The sequence below is a fragment of the Mytilus galloprovincialis genome, chromosome 3 (assembly GCF_965363235.1).
Source record: "Mytilus galloprovincialis chromosome 3, xbMytGall1.hap1.1, whole genome shotgun sequence".
Lineage (NCBI taxonomy): Eukaryota > Metazoa > Mollusca > Bivalvia > Mytilida > Mytilidae > Mytilus > Mytilus galloprovincialis.
In genome coordinates this window covers 57,365,767-57,382,943 of record NC_134840.1, presented here as the reverse complement: position 1 = coordinate 57,382,943, position 17,177 = coordinate 57,365,767, and the positions used below count along the sequence as shown (strand labels likewise).

At 31.4% G+C, this 17,177-nt stretch overlaps 1 protein-coding gene across 2 annotated transcripts in view; it reads left to right on the top strand.

Annotated features, from left to right (window-relative positions):
- Positions 1-3,680: 3,680 nt before the first annotated feature.
- LOC143068423 (apoptosis-stimulating of p53 protein 1-like) overlaps positions 3,681-17,177 on the top strand; it is a 62,980-nt gene continuing 49,483 nt past the window's right edge. The window contains exon 1 of one of the 2 annotated variants that reach the window (XM_076242466.1): positions 3,681-3,785. In XM_076242466.1, the coding sequence (XP_076098581.1) occupies positions 3,759-3,785 (27 nt within the window). In that variant the 5' untranslated portion in view covers positions 3,681-3,758. Of the gene's footprint in view, positions 3,786-9,963; positions 10,313-17,177 lie in introns of those variants that run through there. The other variant, XM_076242465.1, reaches the window with a different exon arrangement.

The following is a 17,177-nucleotide window of genomic DNA, read 5'->3' as shown; positions in this document are numbered from 1 at the left end:
AAAAAAAACAATTGTCTTTTGTGTTTTTCATTTAAAATCTTCAATGTTTTACTCATACCAAGCTATAAATACATTCAGTATTTACACCAAAGCAATTTAAAACAACAATCATGATTTTCCAATTATTCAACTGGAATTTGAATTAAAATTGGGCGCAAACGTGTAGAGTGCGAATGGACCTTGGGTGCAAGGTGCGAACGTGTAGGGTGCGAAAGTGTATTTGGCGCGAACGGACCTGATACCGTAATTGACATATTTTTGCAAACAAACAATTAGACATTATCTGAAAACAATTCATACATTGGACTGATACTTGATTTAATGACAATGGCACTTCCTCAGATGCAGTAGATTAATATAAATTCCTTTTCTAATGCAAATAAAATTGAGAATGGAAATGGGGAATGTGCCAAAGAGACAATAACCCGACCATAGAAAAAAACAACAGCAGAAGGTCACCAACAGGTCTTCAATATAGCGAGAAATTCCCGCACCCGGAGGCGTCCTTCAGCTGGCCCCTAAACAAATATATGTTCAGTGATAATGAACGCCATACTAATTTCCAAATTGTACACAAGAAACTAAAATTAAAATAATACAAGACTAACAAAGGCCAGAGGCTCCTGACTTGGGACAGGCGCAAAAATGCGGCAGGGTTAAACATGTTTGTGAGATCTCAAACCTCCCCCTATACCTCTAACCAATGTAGAAAAGTAAACGCATAACAATACGCACATTAAAATTCAAAATGTACATGTTTTAAATGCTCCTAAATAACCTGGAAACATTGACTGTGTTTGCCAGCAATCTAGTTCCCTTAGACCAATCACCAAGATGTTGAAGGGAACCAATATTCAATGAACAGGGATGTAAATGTAATAAGTCATATTGTATAAGAATCATTATCTATTGGTCCCAATAAATAATAAATGAATATGTGTATACTGTATTAAATATATGTTAGTTTACAATCAAGCAGCTTGCTATGTATTCTGTTTTGCTTTAGAAAGCCTAAATTATATCTTTATGTAAAATGTGAATTGAATTATTATAGTACAGAATTTTAGGTTTCTAGATGTTTATCCCATAGCCTCCTCACTTTTACAAATTTGATAATTATCAGTCAGGAGTTACGTCTCTTTGAGTGATGATCTTTATTTGATGGTCAATTATTTACAGCTTGACCAAATCTTTCTTGGTCTCCTGATTTTTTTTCTGTTAAATAAATACTGGTAGTTGAATAGTAATTCCCCTTGTTATATGAAAATTTTGCTGTTCATAGAAGGTTTTAAGTTGGTGGGACCAAATTTTGGGGAATTTTACATGACATCATGGACAATGAAATACATATTACTAGATATAATTAAATATTTGAATAAACTGTTAAAGATTATTTTTATACATTTTATTTTAATGATAGTCTACGTACTAATGTACAAAATCCTTAAAATGTTGTATTTTACACAATGTTAGAGACATACCTAACCTTTAATTACATAATTCAAATTAATTGATATTTATTGGTCAAGAGTTTTTTTTTGTTTGTGGAAAAAAATCCCTTTTCTATAGATCAGTTTCTGTATGGTACAATTTTTTTTTTTTTTGTAACTGCTTTGGATACACTTGTTAGATTTTTAACAAAACTGATACAATAGAAAATAGAAGAAAGAAACAATAGGTCAAAGGTTACAAAATTGTGGATTTTAGTTTGTTTGAAACCTCAAAATTTTAGTGTCTGAAAGCTGGATGAAATTTCTTTAGAGTTTATCAAAATATTCAATTGCTTTTTATGTTTTTTATGTTAATATGAAGATGTTTTAGATGGCACAATTTGTTTTGATAGTTGATAATCTTAAAGGAAGATACTGTAACATTTTACAGGCTGTTTTTAAGTGTTTTAGCTTTCCCCCTCTTGATATGTTGAAGTAAAAATTGGAAACACCATTAATTATATGAAAATCTCCAAACCATGCAAACAGTGCGGGATTTTCTCGCTACATTGAAGACCTGTTGGTGACCTTCTGTTGTTGTCTTTCTTATGGTCGGGTTGTTGTCTCTTTGACACATTCCTCATTTCCATTCTCAATTTTTTTTTTTTTTTTTTTCGAATGTTTTCCTAGAATGCTGAAAGCTGGTTTTATTGCATTATACTTTATGGATTTGATCTTTTTCCTTTCCTACCAATAATTCAATAAAGATATCAATAGAATGATTTTAATACTAGCAATGTGCATCATTCTTTTTTTTTTAAATCAGCCATCTACTTTAAAAAAATTGGAAAGCACTGATAACATTACATATGAGTATCTTCCTTGATGTATTAGAATAGTAATATTTATCTCTGTTGAATCTTACTATATGATAAGCAAATGGAATAAATAAAAATTGTTAACTATCTGTTTGATAACTTAGTAAAAGAGGGACGAAAGATACCAAAGGGACAGTCAAACTCATAAATCCAAAACAAACTGACAACGCCATGGCTAAAAATGAAAAAGACAAACAGAAAAACAATAGTACACACGACACAACATAGAAAACTAAAGAATAAACAACACGAACCCCACCAAAAACTAGGGGTGATCTCAGGTGCTCCGGAAGGGTAAGCAGATCCTGCTCCACATGTGGCACCCGTCGTGTTGCTTATGTGATTACAAATCCGGTAAATTGTCTAATTCGGTAGGTCATATTCATGAAAGGGAAGGGGATTGTAGTTACGACGTAAGGAACATATGCGATATCATTTGTGAAACGGTTATTCCATAACGGTCAACCAACTCGTGATGGCGTCCGTAAAATTTACGAAGGGATGATTTCAACTTCACCATTTGGAACTCTTGGTTTAATAGCTTCCTTGTTAGCAGCAAACCTCTATCAAGAAAATCATGATAGGAAATGCAAGCACGGGAATATCGTATCAATTGGGAGATATATACCCCGTATGCAGGTGCTGCTGGAATGTTGCTACTTAGAAATGGAAAGTTCACAATTGGAAAGCTGAAATCATCTCTTTTGTCGTAAAGTTTTGTTTTCAACCGACCCTCATTGTCAATTTCTAGATGTAAGTCAAGATATGAAGCCGACTTAACTGTATCTGTAGTATCCTTTATCTCTAGTTCGATTGGATAGATGCGTTCCACATAGTCACCAAATTTTGAATTGTTTAGTGAAAGAACATCATCTATATAGCGGAAAGTAGAGTTAAAGGATATTGCTAACTTCTTATCTTTCTTCCTAAGAAGTTCCTGCATGAAGTCAGCTTCATAATAATAAAGAAACAAGTCGGCGAGTAGAGGGGCACAGTTTGTTCCCATTGGAATGCCGACAGTCTGTTGAAAAACACGTCCTCCGAACGTAACAAATATGTTGTCAATCAAGAAATCAAGCATCTTGATAATATCAGTTTCAGAGAATTTTTTGTTTGAATCAGAGTGATTCTTTACAAAGTAGGATTTATCCCTCCCTAAGACAAGATACTTGTATCTACGTTGGCCATTCTTTTTTATGAAACAAAGTAATACCAACTCTTTCAATTTGTCTTTTAGTTTGGAATGTGGAATAGTAAGTGAGTTATGATAATAGTGGTTCTGATGTCTGTATGTTTTAAATTAATCAAGCACATACTTTTGGAATTCTTTCAAAAAAAGATTATTCCCTAATTACAGGTGCAGTAAACAGATGAAGCTTATATCCCTCAAGATGAACTGATCCAGGTGCCACAATTCAAAATAAGAAAGTCAGGATGTTATTGTATAAGGATGCTACAAGATGGGGACGGTGAAAAGGTTAGTTAATTATTTTTTAGTCAGGAACGGATCTTCATTAAAATTTCAATTAGAATGTATTGAAAATCAATTGATTATTGGTATTGAAAAGTGAGTGGCGATATTAAGATCATTCTGAAATTACAATTTGTTAATAAAGCTTAATTATCAAGTTGAATAATCTGAAAATAACTTGAAGTTTTCTTAGAAAGATTATAACTGCTCTGTGGCAAGAGATTTTTAACAGTTTTATTTAGTAATTTAGTTAACAGAGGGTAATTTTCACATATGCAATTTGTATAAAACATTATTCAGAGTTCCTAATGAAGATTTCTTATGTAAATTGTTATCGGGTGCAGGATTTTCTTGCTGTGTTGAAGACCCATTGGTGGCCTTCAGCTGTTCTTTTGCTCTTTAGTCCTGTTGTTGTCTCTTCGATACATTCCCCATTTCCATTCTCAATTTTATCCTGTACTTTGTGAAAATATTATGAATTATTATATTTTTACATTCTCTAACTTTTTAGAAATTTTAGTACTATTTACAACAAAACTGACTTTTTGATTGTAAAATGAATAATGGTTTGATTTGACAATGATCAAAAGGAATGACAGTTTGTTACCTGAAATTACCTATGTCACAGTACGTATGATAGATCTAATGTAATGACAAATAAGAACATAAAACTGTAATTAGAATTGTATTTACAACACTCATAGTGTCAAGTATGTAAGGTCAAAGACGGCTCCCTAACTATTTATATATATTATGAAATTAAAAAGATATTGGGTAAAAATTATTGTTGAAGCAAACCTGGAATAACTAGCAGTAACAAGTTCACTGTCATAGTTGCACAGTTTGACAATTAATGGCTCCTTATTTATGCTCCAAACCAAAATAATCCAAAATTTAATGTTCAATTGCTGATAAAACCAAATGACAAAGTATAACCTAATTGGGACAAGGAATCATAGCGATGCGTGAGGATGATGTATTTCTAAATTGAAAATAATTTCCAAAATTTTACAACAGATTTTTAAGGCAGTATCAAAGTACTTGGCTACTGGACTGGTGATACCCTTAGAGACTTAGGAACAACATCAAAAGATCAATGTAGAATAAAAAAAAACTTAAATTCAAATAGTTTGGGGGTAGGGGGTTAAAAATTACTACAAGTTTTGTTTATTGATTTTACATATATTCATATTGGTCAATCAATTTTTCCCAAATAAAGTTAGGAAGGGGGGTCTGTGAAGAAACTACGTGAATTATTTTTTTTGATCCTACAGTGAACTTTTGATGTCGTCCCTTAACAGTGCATATGTATAGGTATCAACCAAGTGGTAGTAATGACATAAACAGAACCACTTTTACTGCACAAGATATAAATTTTAAATTTTAATGTCTCAATGATGATCAGGGCCAAATATTTTGAAATTTAAAACAAAATAAAACTGTTGCAGAACTGATCAAACCTAAAGATCTAAAGAACTTATTTAGACATTTTTTTTTAATTGAAATCGTATAAAGCCATTTTGCAACTTCTATATTTTTATCCATTCTTTTTTAGGTTTCCGGTAGCAACATATGGACTTTAACTGGGAGGTTTGGGGTGCCATTCTGTATTAATAATCCTTTATTTGAATTTATTGAAATTTTTCAGAATCTGAGCAATATATATGCCATTGGCTATTGTGCAATTCCTATCATATCTTTTCTCCAAATTACTGCAATGGTTTCCTAAAGCAAATCAAATACTTTAGTCATTATTTTATGTTGAGGCAAAAGGAGGGGATACTGTGTTGTCAACTTTGCAGGCAATTCCCCTAGTCAGGGAAGTCTATAGAAAGTCTCTGCCCTAGTTTATTTGTAAATTTGTAAAATGATGAGTAACAGATGAAGGTTATCTTATCTTTGGTTTACTTTTGATCCAAAGATCAGAATTAAGCCTTTTTTTGTTTTGATATTAAATTGACTTTACATTCAATCTCATACAAATGTGTACAAATTTTCTTTTTACCAGTTCTAGAAAACAGGAACAGGTGAATTTATTATGTTAACCTTAGCTAAGTAACTTAATTTCAATATCATATATTTAAAAAAAACAACAGAAGATTGGCACTTGAAAGAAATTTGAATAATATTTATATGATTTCTGTTATAAAACTTGATGCAATTTTGATTTATACATAAAAGCTGTGCATGTGGTGTATTTTGATTTTAAAATGCAGATAGGGAATAATACTAGAAATAATGTTCATTTGGTATTCAAGATAAACATTTTTTTAATAATATTTTTAATAATAAAGAACATTTGAAAATGATAAATGAACATGATAGTTTATGCTTATCCTTATGTTCAAACCCTGAGAGAGCTAACTAAGAGAGAAAAAGACCAACACATGTTATAGTTTTCTCTTAAAAATTACATGTTTTTAACATATCAATAAATGATTTTCAGCAGAATATATTCATGGCTCTTTAATTGCCTTGAAGTTTGATCTTTGATAAAATCTATAATATAAAAGTATTGGTAGTCTATTTTTGTCTGATCTGATTACATAACTATATTTTAACAACATTTAATTATCAATAAAAAAAACGTTTTTATGGTATGGTCTTTAACATTGATATGAATTATCTTTAGAAATTAATATTTGAATGGAGATAGTTATGAAGAGGTGTTATGAAATACTTTAAATGTGAAAAAAAATCTGAATTTATGTGGGTTTTAGATTTAATTATATATCGTTTATTATAAAGATGTATGAAAGAGAGACAATTATGAGATAAGCACCAAGTAATCATTGATAATGTCATAACAGACCATGACTTGTTAACAAATAGAAATGACAAAATAGAGCAAAATTTTTACACAAGTTTGTGAAATGAATTTTACATTCATTGTATAAGACATTACAAGAAATATGGGGAATGTCTGTACATATTCATGTTATTCCATACTCCAAAAAAATTATTTTAATTCTTGTCTATGGCATTTTACATTTTGCAAGCCACATTTGTGTTGTGGTTAGATCATGAAATTGCCTCTCTAGTCGACAAATTGATCATGGATAATAAAACAAGTTAAGAAGTAGAATGTCTAAAAACAATATTGTTGGTTTGAATGGAAACATGGTTTTCTTTTCTGAAATCCAGAATCCTATTCCTGATTTCAATCAAAATTGGACATACTTTCACAGGATGTGTAAAAGTTCATCTCCTTATGTAATCTGTTTTGTTAAAACTGGAGAAAGTTTTAATGTATTTTTTGGTCTTGAACCAAATTTAATGGATATTTTTAGATAATATTGGGATTTTGCTTTGCTTTTGGTTGTGATGTCTGGAATTTCGTAATCTTTTTCAAATTTGGCCAAACACTTGTGTTTAAAGTTTCCGCATTCTACAAACTTACTTCCATTGTAAACCTTGAACAAATGTATATAGTAACATACAATCTTTCATTTGACAATCATAACTATGGGGAAATTGAAGAAGCACCTTTATCAAAACACTACTTGAGAGAAATTTCAATGTTTACATTCCGAGTAATCCAAGGTTAAGATTATGTTGTAATAGAGATTAGATATTTTTACTTGACTAAATTCTAGGTTAATCTTGAATGCTTAAAGAGATTGGGATTAAATAGTTTGTCTAAAGTGAGTTATTGTGGTTTTCGTATAAGGTTTTAAGTCTGGTCATAACTACTTTTCTGTTTAATTCTTAAAATCTTGATCTTTGTAGTTGTTTTTGTTAGCCATTGCTGACAAAACGGACATGTAGACAGTTTCCGTGTCTATAGCATCACAGCTAGAACAAACATATAGCAATGAGTGATCAAGATGATAAGATTGAGAATGGAAATGGGTTTGCATGGAAACATGGAAACATGGTTTTCTTTTCCGTAATCCAGGCTATTCCTGATATCAATCAAAATTGCACATACTTTCACAGGAAGTGTAAAAGTTCATCTCCTTATGTAATCTGATCTGTAATGTTGAATTGCTATTAAACTGTACAAAAAGGTTTCCCTAAGGCTTAAATATATCAATAATAGTTTCTAAAATGATAGAACTGAGACTTTAAGACAAACAAAACAAAACTGACAAATAGGTTATGAGGCTAAAAAATCAGGCAACAGAAATCTTAGATGCAAAATCAGGATTTCCTTTTTTTTTAAACTTTATTTTCAAATTTTCAAAACACCAGATTGAGTTTAAATCTTTTGTTTGCCTATTGCTCTAAATCAGTAAGTTTTCCTGCCTTTTGCTCTAAATCAGTAAGTTTTCCTTTGAAACGCTACTAAAGTGCAATGTTCATCATGTGCATAATTATGCAAAATGGAAACTACTTCAACAGAGGAAATGTCTTTGGTCACCATTTCAATCGTTGTTGGTAATGTTTGGTCACCATTTCAACATTTTTTTATTATGTTTGGTCATCATTTTAACCCTTGTTGATTATATTTAGTCACAATTACAACCGTTGTTGGTTATGACTGGTCACCATTTCAACCTTTGTTGGTTATTACTGGTCACCATTACAACCTTTGTTGGTTATTATTGGTCACAATTACAACCTTTGTTGGTTATGACTGGTCACCATTTCAACCTTTGTTGGTTATTTGCTGGTCCCCACTGCAACCTTTTTTTGGTTACGTTTGGTCACCATTACAACTGTTGTTAGTTATGGCTGGTCACCATTACAACCTTTGTTGGTTATGACTGGTCACCATTACAACCTTTGTTGGTTATGGCTGGTCACCATTACAACCGTTGTTAGTTATGGCTGGTCACCATTACAACCTTTGTTGGTTAAGACTGGTCACCATTACAACCTTTGTTGGTTAAGACTGGTTACCATTACAACCTTTGTTGGTTATGACTGGTCACCATTACAACCTTTGTTAGTTATGACTGGTCACCATTTCAACCTTTGTTGGTTATGACTGGTTACCATTTCAACCTTTGTTGGTTATGACTGGTTACCATTACAACCTTTGTTGGTTATGACTGGTCACCATTTCAACCTTTGTTGGTTATGACTGGTTACCATTTCAACCTTTGTTGGTTATGACTGGTTACCATTTCAACCTTTGTTGGTTATGACTGGTCACCATTACAACCTTTGTTGGTTATGACTGGTCTCCATTTCAACCTTTGTTGGTTATGACTGGTCACCATTACAACCTTTGTTGGTTAGTGCTGTTCACCTTTACAATCTTTGCTGGGTATGCCCATTAGAATTAAAGCCTGAACTTTGGAGAAATTATACATTTTTGCATTGTTATCTACAAGATAAAATAACGATAGAATTCCTCACACTTTAGAAGGAAACATATAGATTGAAAGTTCAGTAAATGTATAGGGAAGTTATATTGGCATGGTTTCATTTAACATTATCTTCAAGTTTCTTAGTTGATTTTGGTATGATACTATATCTTTTTTTCTTGAGAAATTTGTAAGTGGATATATTAAATTTCCTTATAGTTTCCATTTTTTATTATGTAATATTGGTCACTGGATTTATGGCACCTAAAATAAAGTCAGCTTATCGATACAAATAAGTTCAAGATGTAGAATATTTTACAATAGAACTTTGAATGTGGGGGAAGCTGGGCAGTGAATAGGTGTTTGTTTTACTTTCTGTTAGACTGAGTTTAAACAAACATAACAGGTTATAGGATCAATGTCTCCCATTAAAGGTCTTTATCTCAATTTCCATTCAATACATATTTACTCAGAGATATTATAAATAATATCCTAGGTTATTAGTTTATTTACTAATTTCAAAGTAATCATTATTATACACAATTATGACATATATAAATCAAATAATTGGCCGATCATGTTTTCTGTCCTGTTAGAACAACAATAAACATGTCTCATAGAGAACTCATTTCCTGTTTTAAAAGAGAATCGTAACCTTGATCAATATTGTCAAAAAGTTTTAGACATCATAACATTTGTTGTGTAGAATTTGTACAAGAACTTGTTCCTTAATTAGTTTTTTACAGGTATATAAGACTTATGTTCTTAACAGGTGTAAGGAGATACATGAAAGTTATTTTACTTTGATCTGAGGCATATCATATATGATCTGTGTATCAAAACTCGTTAAAGCTCAGATAAGTTTAGAGATGATGTCACACCTGTAATTGTTTTAAATAGTATCAGTTTTCATACCTGTTTCGTTTTTACCTGTCGTGGGATTAATATAGTACATGCACTTTAACTTAATTAATAAATACTGTCCACTTCACTGAGCATGAAATGGAGTGAAAAGGGACATTTTGCTATCATTTCTGGCAGTTGACCGGCTGACTGATTGAATTGTTGGAATAGATTTATATTATATGTACTATCAGTTTTTACCTGTCTAGAGACTTAGTATTTGTCTGTCTGAGGGATTTAACCAGTCGACACTTTTACTTCTCAGGAATGTTTATGTCATTAATGTGCTAATTAGGATTTAATTGGGATGTAATACTTCTTCGTTAAGCTGTCGGGATGTTTTTCGCTTTGATCTCAGCACCTGATTCTCAGGAGGTATAGTATTTTACTTAATATTACATAATTAATATTATGAAAATTTATTTAACTTCTAACTGAGATACATTTTTAAAAAAGAGATAGTATAATTTGATTTTGATATTTATCTTGTGATTGTTATAATTTTTAAAATTATTTTTGAAGAATTTTATCAATGTTTATTCTTTTAATCTGTTGACATAGACTGTTGAATAGGGAAGGGAAGTGAGCTTTTACCAATTTAAGTGATAGTTAGGGAGCAATTTATGTTTTGGTTTAATCATGATAATGTTATTATTTAAATGTTATAATTTTTGTCTGTTAATATAACTATTAACGGTATTTGTTTTCTCTGCTAGTAAAAAGTTCTAATGATAAAGTATTGTTTTCCACTATTACTCCAACCACAATAAATAGATATGAACCTCAGAGCCTCATAAGTAAATGATTCCTATCTTTAAAAAAGGTTCCTTTTTCTTTCTTATCATACCTGTAGCCAGGGGGGGTTCGGGGGTTTGGACGAACCCCCCCCTTGAAATCAAATAAGCACTGTTAAAGTCAACGTTTTGTTCAAATTGTGACTGTTAAAGTCGAGTTTATGAGTCCAACGAACCCCCCCTTGGAAATTCCTGGCTACGGGCCTGCTTATGCCATTTACAGGTTCAGATAGCTATAAAACCAAGTTTAAATCCACCATTTTCTACACAAGGAAATGCATGTCTCAAGTCAGAAATATGACAATGTTTTTCCATTTGTTTTAAGAGTTTGAGCTTTTAATTTTTCTATTTAGTAAGACACTTTTGGTTTTTGAATTCACCTCGGAGTTCTTGATTTTGGTCATTTTACTTTTATCGCAACATTATTATGAATACTTCAACTCTACACTTATAGTGTTCTCTCCAGATATTACATTAATTTCTTGTTTGTTCAAAAAGTTGAATGATACAGTGAAAACAAAATTTCCAATTAAAATTAATTTGTTCATTAGTATCAGAGTACCCTGATATAAAGGTTTTGATTTTGAAATGTCTTGAGAGAAAGAAAAAACTGGCCTTTGTTGTTAGTACTGTATGAGAAAGGGAATTCATGTTATTTCATACATCTCATATCTTAAATATATATACCATGTACAATAAGTGGACTGAAGATTTTGTGTTTAAATTTATGTCAAGCTTTGCATTTATACAAGCTGATCAAAGTGAGATAGCCCAAGAATTTATGCAGGAGATCGATTAACATAAGCTGTATGAAGGCTTTTCCATATCAATTTAATTGTATTTGTATATTCCTTAATAAAAATATGTTAACCACAAAATATATGCATCACCATGGTTAAAGTTTAGCTTTGTTAGAATGAAATAACAGTATGGGAACATTCCTGAACTGTTCTAATAATGTTTGCGCACTTGCCAATTTCGGGTGGGTTTTCAGTTCCATGAAATATTATCATTTTTTGCACAACCTTTTAAATGTGATTTATTTAAGGGATAAACGCAATACAATTTTTTTTTTCACAATTTTTATATCTGTTAAAAATGCATTTGATTACAACAGTTAGTCTTACAAGTGATAAAACACTTTCACTGTGTCCTGTTTTCAATGGAGCAATTCAAATATTTAACTTTTATCCTTAAACATTACAAAGATCTTGACTCCAAAGTTTTCATAAATGACATTGCCAGGACAAGTCAGAGTTTCCAAAACAGTGTCATTCCCATAATGCTAACCATTTCTGGATTGCTCCATTTTAAAGAAAAAAGGTATATTTGAATGACAAACATCAATCCAATTATTGTAAATTCACAAATGTTGGCAAAGTTTTTATTATTGCGCAAACTGTGACAAAATATATTCTGCAAAATAAAAAACTTGCTTTGTAAATTTTGATAGCATTAATTGTATGGGGAATTTTCTGAAATCGTTAAAACTAATCTCATAATTTTGTCACTTGTTCAATAATCACAAATAAAATTGAGTCAAACCAACTAACTGGCAAAAATAGTTTGTGTTTTCAGAGGGTGCAGGAAAAATTAAGTTACAATTTCAATGTGCAGATGGTATAAATGAAATATGAGCATTGGATGTCACTGACTGAATTTGCAAATATCATTTCCTGGAAGATGTTTGAATGAGATACCAAGCTTTTAAAAGCATTTATTTACAACTGATTTTATCTATTTCAAAAATTGTCTAATTTACTGATACATTTGTACATATATTTGATTACAATCTTTTAACAGACAATTATGTCATCTTTACAACATGTATTAGTTACAGTCTGGAATCTTGCCTTTCTGTGTACACAATTTCTAATTGATTTAGAAATACCTGCAAAAATTCAGAATTATCAGCATCAATTTAGAAGAGATATCAGGATTCAAAAATTTCAAACAGCATTTTCCATGTAAGACAATTTCAGAGAAAACAAATTTAGACTATACATGTATCACGTTTTTTTCCATAAAGAAATACAAGTCCTTGCATAATAGGATTTGATAAACATATAAGGATCTAAAAAAAAAATACATGGACTCTTGAATTTTCTTTTGTGCATTTACTGTACACCTTGATTGCACCGATATTCTTGTCTCTTTTTGTGCAATCCAAAACCTGTCATACAAGAACATGTACCATGAAAGCGATATAGAGTATTGTAGATATTTCCATACATGTACTAAAGAAACTTGAAACCTGGCAGATGCCCAATCTTCAGTTTATAAGATCAATTTGTTCTTTATTTCAGTAACTTGTTGTATGTCCTTAAATGACAAGTGACATTCTCTTACAAGCAGTGTACCAAGTGCACGTATATTTTCATGTCAACTTTTTGTTTTCTCCTAATAAAAAAGCAAATGTGGCTCATTTATAAAACATAAAACTACCTATATAATGGTACATGTATATTTAACATTATAATATATATGAATAAATAGGAGGTAAATCAATGTCTATCAGACTGCAGCCTTATTACAAAAATAACCAAAAGACATGTATAGAGGTCAGGAGTCTTCAAGATAGACAGGTGTCTGTTTATTGTGTTAAGGTCTACATGTATGCATTTTTATGTAATTTATCTCTCTTGCATGTTATATAAAACTTAAGAATTATCATCAAAGAGTTTAGATTTCATCTGGTATACATATATACATCTTTCTTAACTGCTTTGTTATCGTTAAGGGTTTACAGTATATGTTATACACCTACTACTAAATCAAGTGCAGGTAGTGATAAACTCCTTACGTTCTAATTAGTATCTCAATTTTACTTTTCAATGAACATTGTTTTAGACCACCTAAGTAGCTAGGTTGTTGATTGCAGTCCTAAAGTTCATGTACCTTATTTAATCATCATTTGTATTGGTTGAAGTGTATAAACACATGTAGATCTAAACAAGTCCCAATTGAAAATAAAGCTACTGGTACATAATAACTTTCAAAAAGAATTGAAATATTGACATGTCATTTGAAGTTTGCCTTGTTTTTATTCTCCTCTATTGTATCAATTATCAATGTACTTATTTGTTGAAATGGGAATCTTCATAAGAATGGAGAATAATGATTTGAAAAGATAAAATGATAGCAAGGATAAGGATAAGTAAGGGAAACCAATTATAAGTGGAAGAATAAGGAAGGGGATATATCAAGGCTGCAATTTATAAGGTATTGAAAGTAGGAAAGGAAGTTTGATTGTTGGCTTCATTCCCACCTCTAGCTGCAGTCTAGCATTGTTTGTTTCTTTTAACTTTGGTTCATTTATATGTTTCTGAGTTTTCTCTGAACTTGTACATATTTTTGTTTATGGACCAGTAGAAGCCCGGCCATTTCATGGTGCAGGACTGTTTCGCTGTGTTGTAGACCCATTGGTAGACATGGGCTGTTTTCTACTCTTTTGTCTGGTTGTTGTCTCTTTGACACATTTCTCTTTCCATTCTAAATATTATGGTGAGTCAGACCTCCGATGTGCTAACTTATAAGGTAACAATCTACATGAAGACAAATTAACATGGTCAGACATGCTATTCTCGCTCTGAACAAACCAATCTTTGCTTTTCCTTATGAGATGAGACCTGAATATACATGAAATATTTGCTACTGGATATTATGCAACCATCAATCAATCCTAACGTAATTGCTGCAGAAACAGCAAATTCTAATATTAAAGTTATATGACCCACGTTGGGATACAACCTATGAACTCCTGTTATGGACAGACAATTGAGACAGTAAGAAAGATATTGAATGAAAGATAGGTAGGCAATGAGGAAATTGCAAGATATTAAAAAGAAATGAGAAAAAATGGGAGAAATGCATTTAGTAGGAAAGAGAAGAGAGTAAAAGGAGAAAAAAAGAGTGATTAAGGGATTGCAAAGGGATAAGGGGTGATGCCTAATGATGATAGGCATGAAATGGTGGACATTGCAAAAAAAAATATTTGTAATCTCTGGAAAAAAGAATGAAAAAATTAAGAGGGAAAAATGATTGAGAAATGAAGAAGGAAAAAGATAAAGAGAAGACCAAAATAAATGAAAATATAAAAGATATACAACAGGTGCCAGTTAGCTAACTGATCATCAGCGATGTTAAAATTTACCCTCTTTAAAATTAAATATTTTCTATTTATACTGTGCTATAAACAGTTTAATCAATGTTATAATAGTCTAGATAAGGTATGTATGAATGGGAAATATTTTGATCCATTGGATCAATATTTCTTGGGTAGATTTCCTGTTCTTTCTATTGACTGTGTTAAGTCTATATTTATGACCTTCAGGCATCCAGCAGGACTAGATGAAATTATTGAAAATGTTCACGGATTTTTGTATCCTACAGTCATTATTTTTATCAAATAAATGTGGGTGGTGCAAAGGGGGCATTCCTCAAATGTCCACTGCAGAGGCAAACTGGTCCTTCTACTTAAATTCAGGTAACCTTGTCTTCATTGAAACCTTGCTAATAATTTTGATGCAACAAGATGTTTGTTAAGTAGAGGTTAAGGTCCTAATTAAAAGATTTAGACTCCACTCTTTATATAAATTATGCTTAAGTTCACTTAATTTTAAGAATAAAGGTTCTCTGTAAAAATTGCAATCATCTAAAAAGGTATACTGGAATTGGATGTTTTAAAAAGATATTTTCACATTAAAAGCACAACCTGTGTTAAAGTTTTTGAGGAAAATATCTTGTTATATATATGGAAATTTGTTGTAAATCAGAACTTATTGCATTTATCCTCTAGCAAATAGTTAACAGAGACAAGTTTATGGTTTTCCTTAATCAAAAAGATTTTAAAAATGAAGAGCACACAATTTCAGTTTACCTAAATTATTTTATGGAAAACATTCAGCCTTCATCATTTTAACAGCATCAACTTTTTACTACATGATCAAAGAAACTATTAAGCAGAAAATCCAGAGTGAGATCATTTTATGATACATGTAATTTTTCTTAGTACATAGTTATATGCTGGACTTAAAATGTTAGAAGTTTATAACAGGAAGAAGCTAGATTTAAAGTATTTGAATTCAGTTAATGTCCACATTTCCATATTTATTAGAAATTTATTATTTTATAATTCAAAAGTTAAAAGTCATCGTCTTGTGAGCCTTGTTTTATCTCTTTTCTTGTAATATGTGCAGCTGGTTATAAATCTTTAGTAGTTTTATCACAGTTATGTGTTTTTAGATGTTTCCTAGTAAAAATTATGCATATATAACACCTAATATATCAACGGTAGATGTAAAATTGTCAGCTGTTAAGTAGACAGGTAACCAAGCCAGGTAATACTTTATTCCTGATTGTCACATAAGTACTGAAATGAATGGAATTCTTTACCTAACTTTTTAAATCTTCTATCTAAATTTGGCAAAGGTTTGTGCACTTGAAACCCATTGCAGTGTAGATTTAATCATTAGACAGGGGTTTAGTTGACTTTGATAGCGTCACACTTTCTGCATTGTAATGTAACATCAGTTTAATTGTATTTTTTAATGTCAAATCATCAAATTTTTGGACATTAAAAGACTAGTCATAGTTTTTATAGGAAAAATAGGAACATGGTTTACATCTCTTTATTGATGTAGACAGGTGCAGTGCAAGTGCAGTTTAGTCTTAACTGCTCTCTTAATTCTTAAACAACAACAACATTAAACACATGCAATTGCTATAGGTCCAGTGGGAGATCCAGAACTTTTTCTAAGGGGGGCTCGCTGACTGACCTAAGGGGGGCCCGCTCTAGTCATGCTTCAGTGATTCCCTATATAATCAATCAAATTTTTCCCACGAAAAGGGGGGGCCGGGGCCCCCAGGGCCCCCCTGGATCCGCCTATGAGGTCTGTAGCTAGACTGTCTACGTTTTCCTTTTTTTCATCCTAATGAGAAAGTTATTGCTTGCTTCTAACATTCTTTGATATATTGAAATAAGAATATGTTTAATAATAGTTTTAACTAGGAAATGGGGTTTCTCAGCATTTTTAATGCCCCACCTTTGATAGAAGGTGCATTACGTTTTCTAGTCTGTGGGTTCGTTCGTCTGTCCATCCGTTGGTATTGCCTGTCCCGCTTCAGGTTAAAATTTTTGGTCAAGATAGTTTTTGATGACGTTGAAGTCCAATGGACTTGAAACTTAGTACACATGTTCCCCATGATATGATCTTTCTAATTTAAATGGAAAATTAAATCCACTGAACATAGAAAATGATAGTGCGAGTGGGGCATCTGTGTACAATGGACACATTCTAGTTTTTTTATACCACCGCAAAAATTGAAAAATTTTTTGGTCGTATATTGGTATCACGTTGGCGTCAGCGTCGTCGTCATCGTTGTCCAAATACTTTTGGTTTTCGCACTATAACTTTAGTTTAAGTAAATAGAAATCTATGAAATTT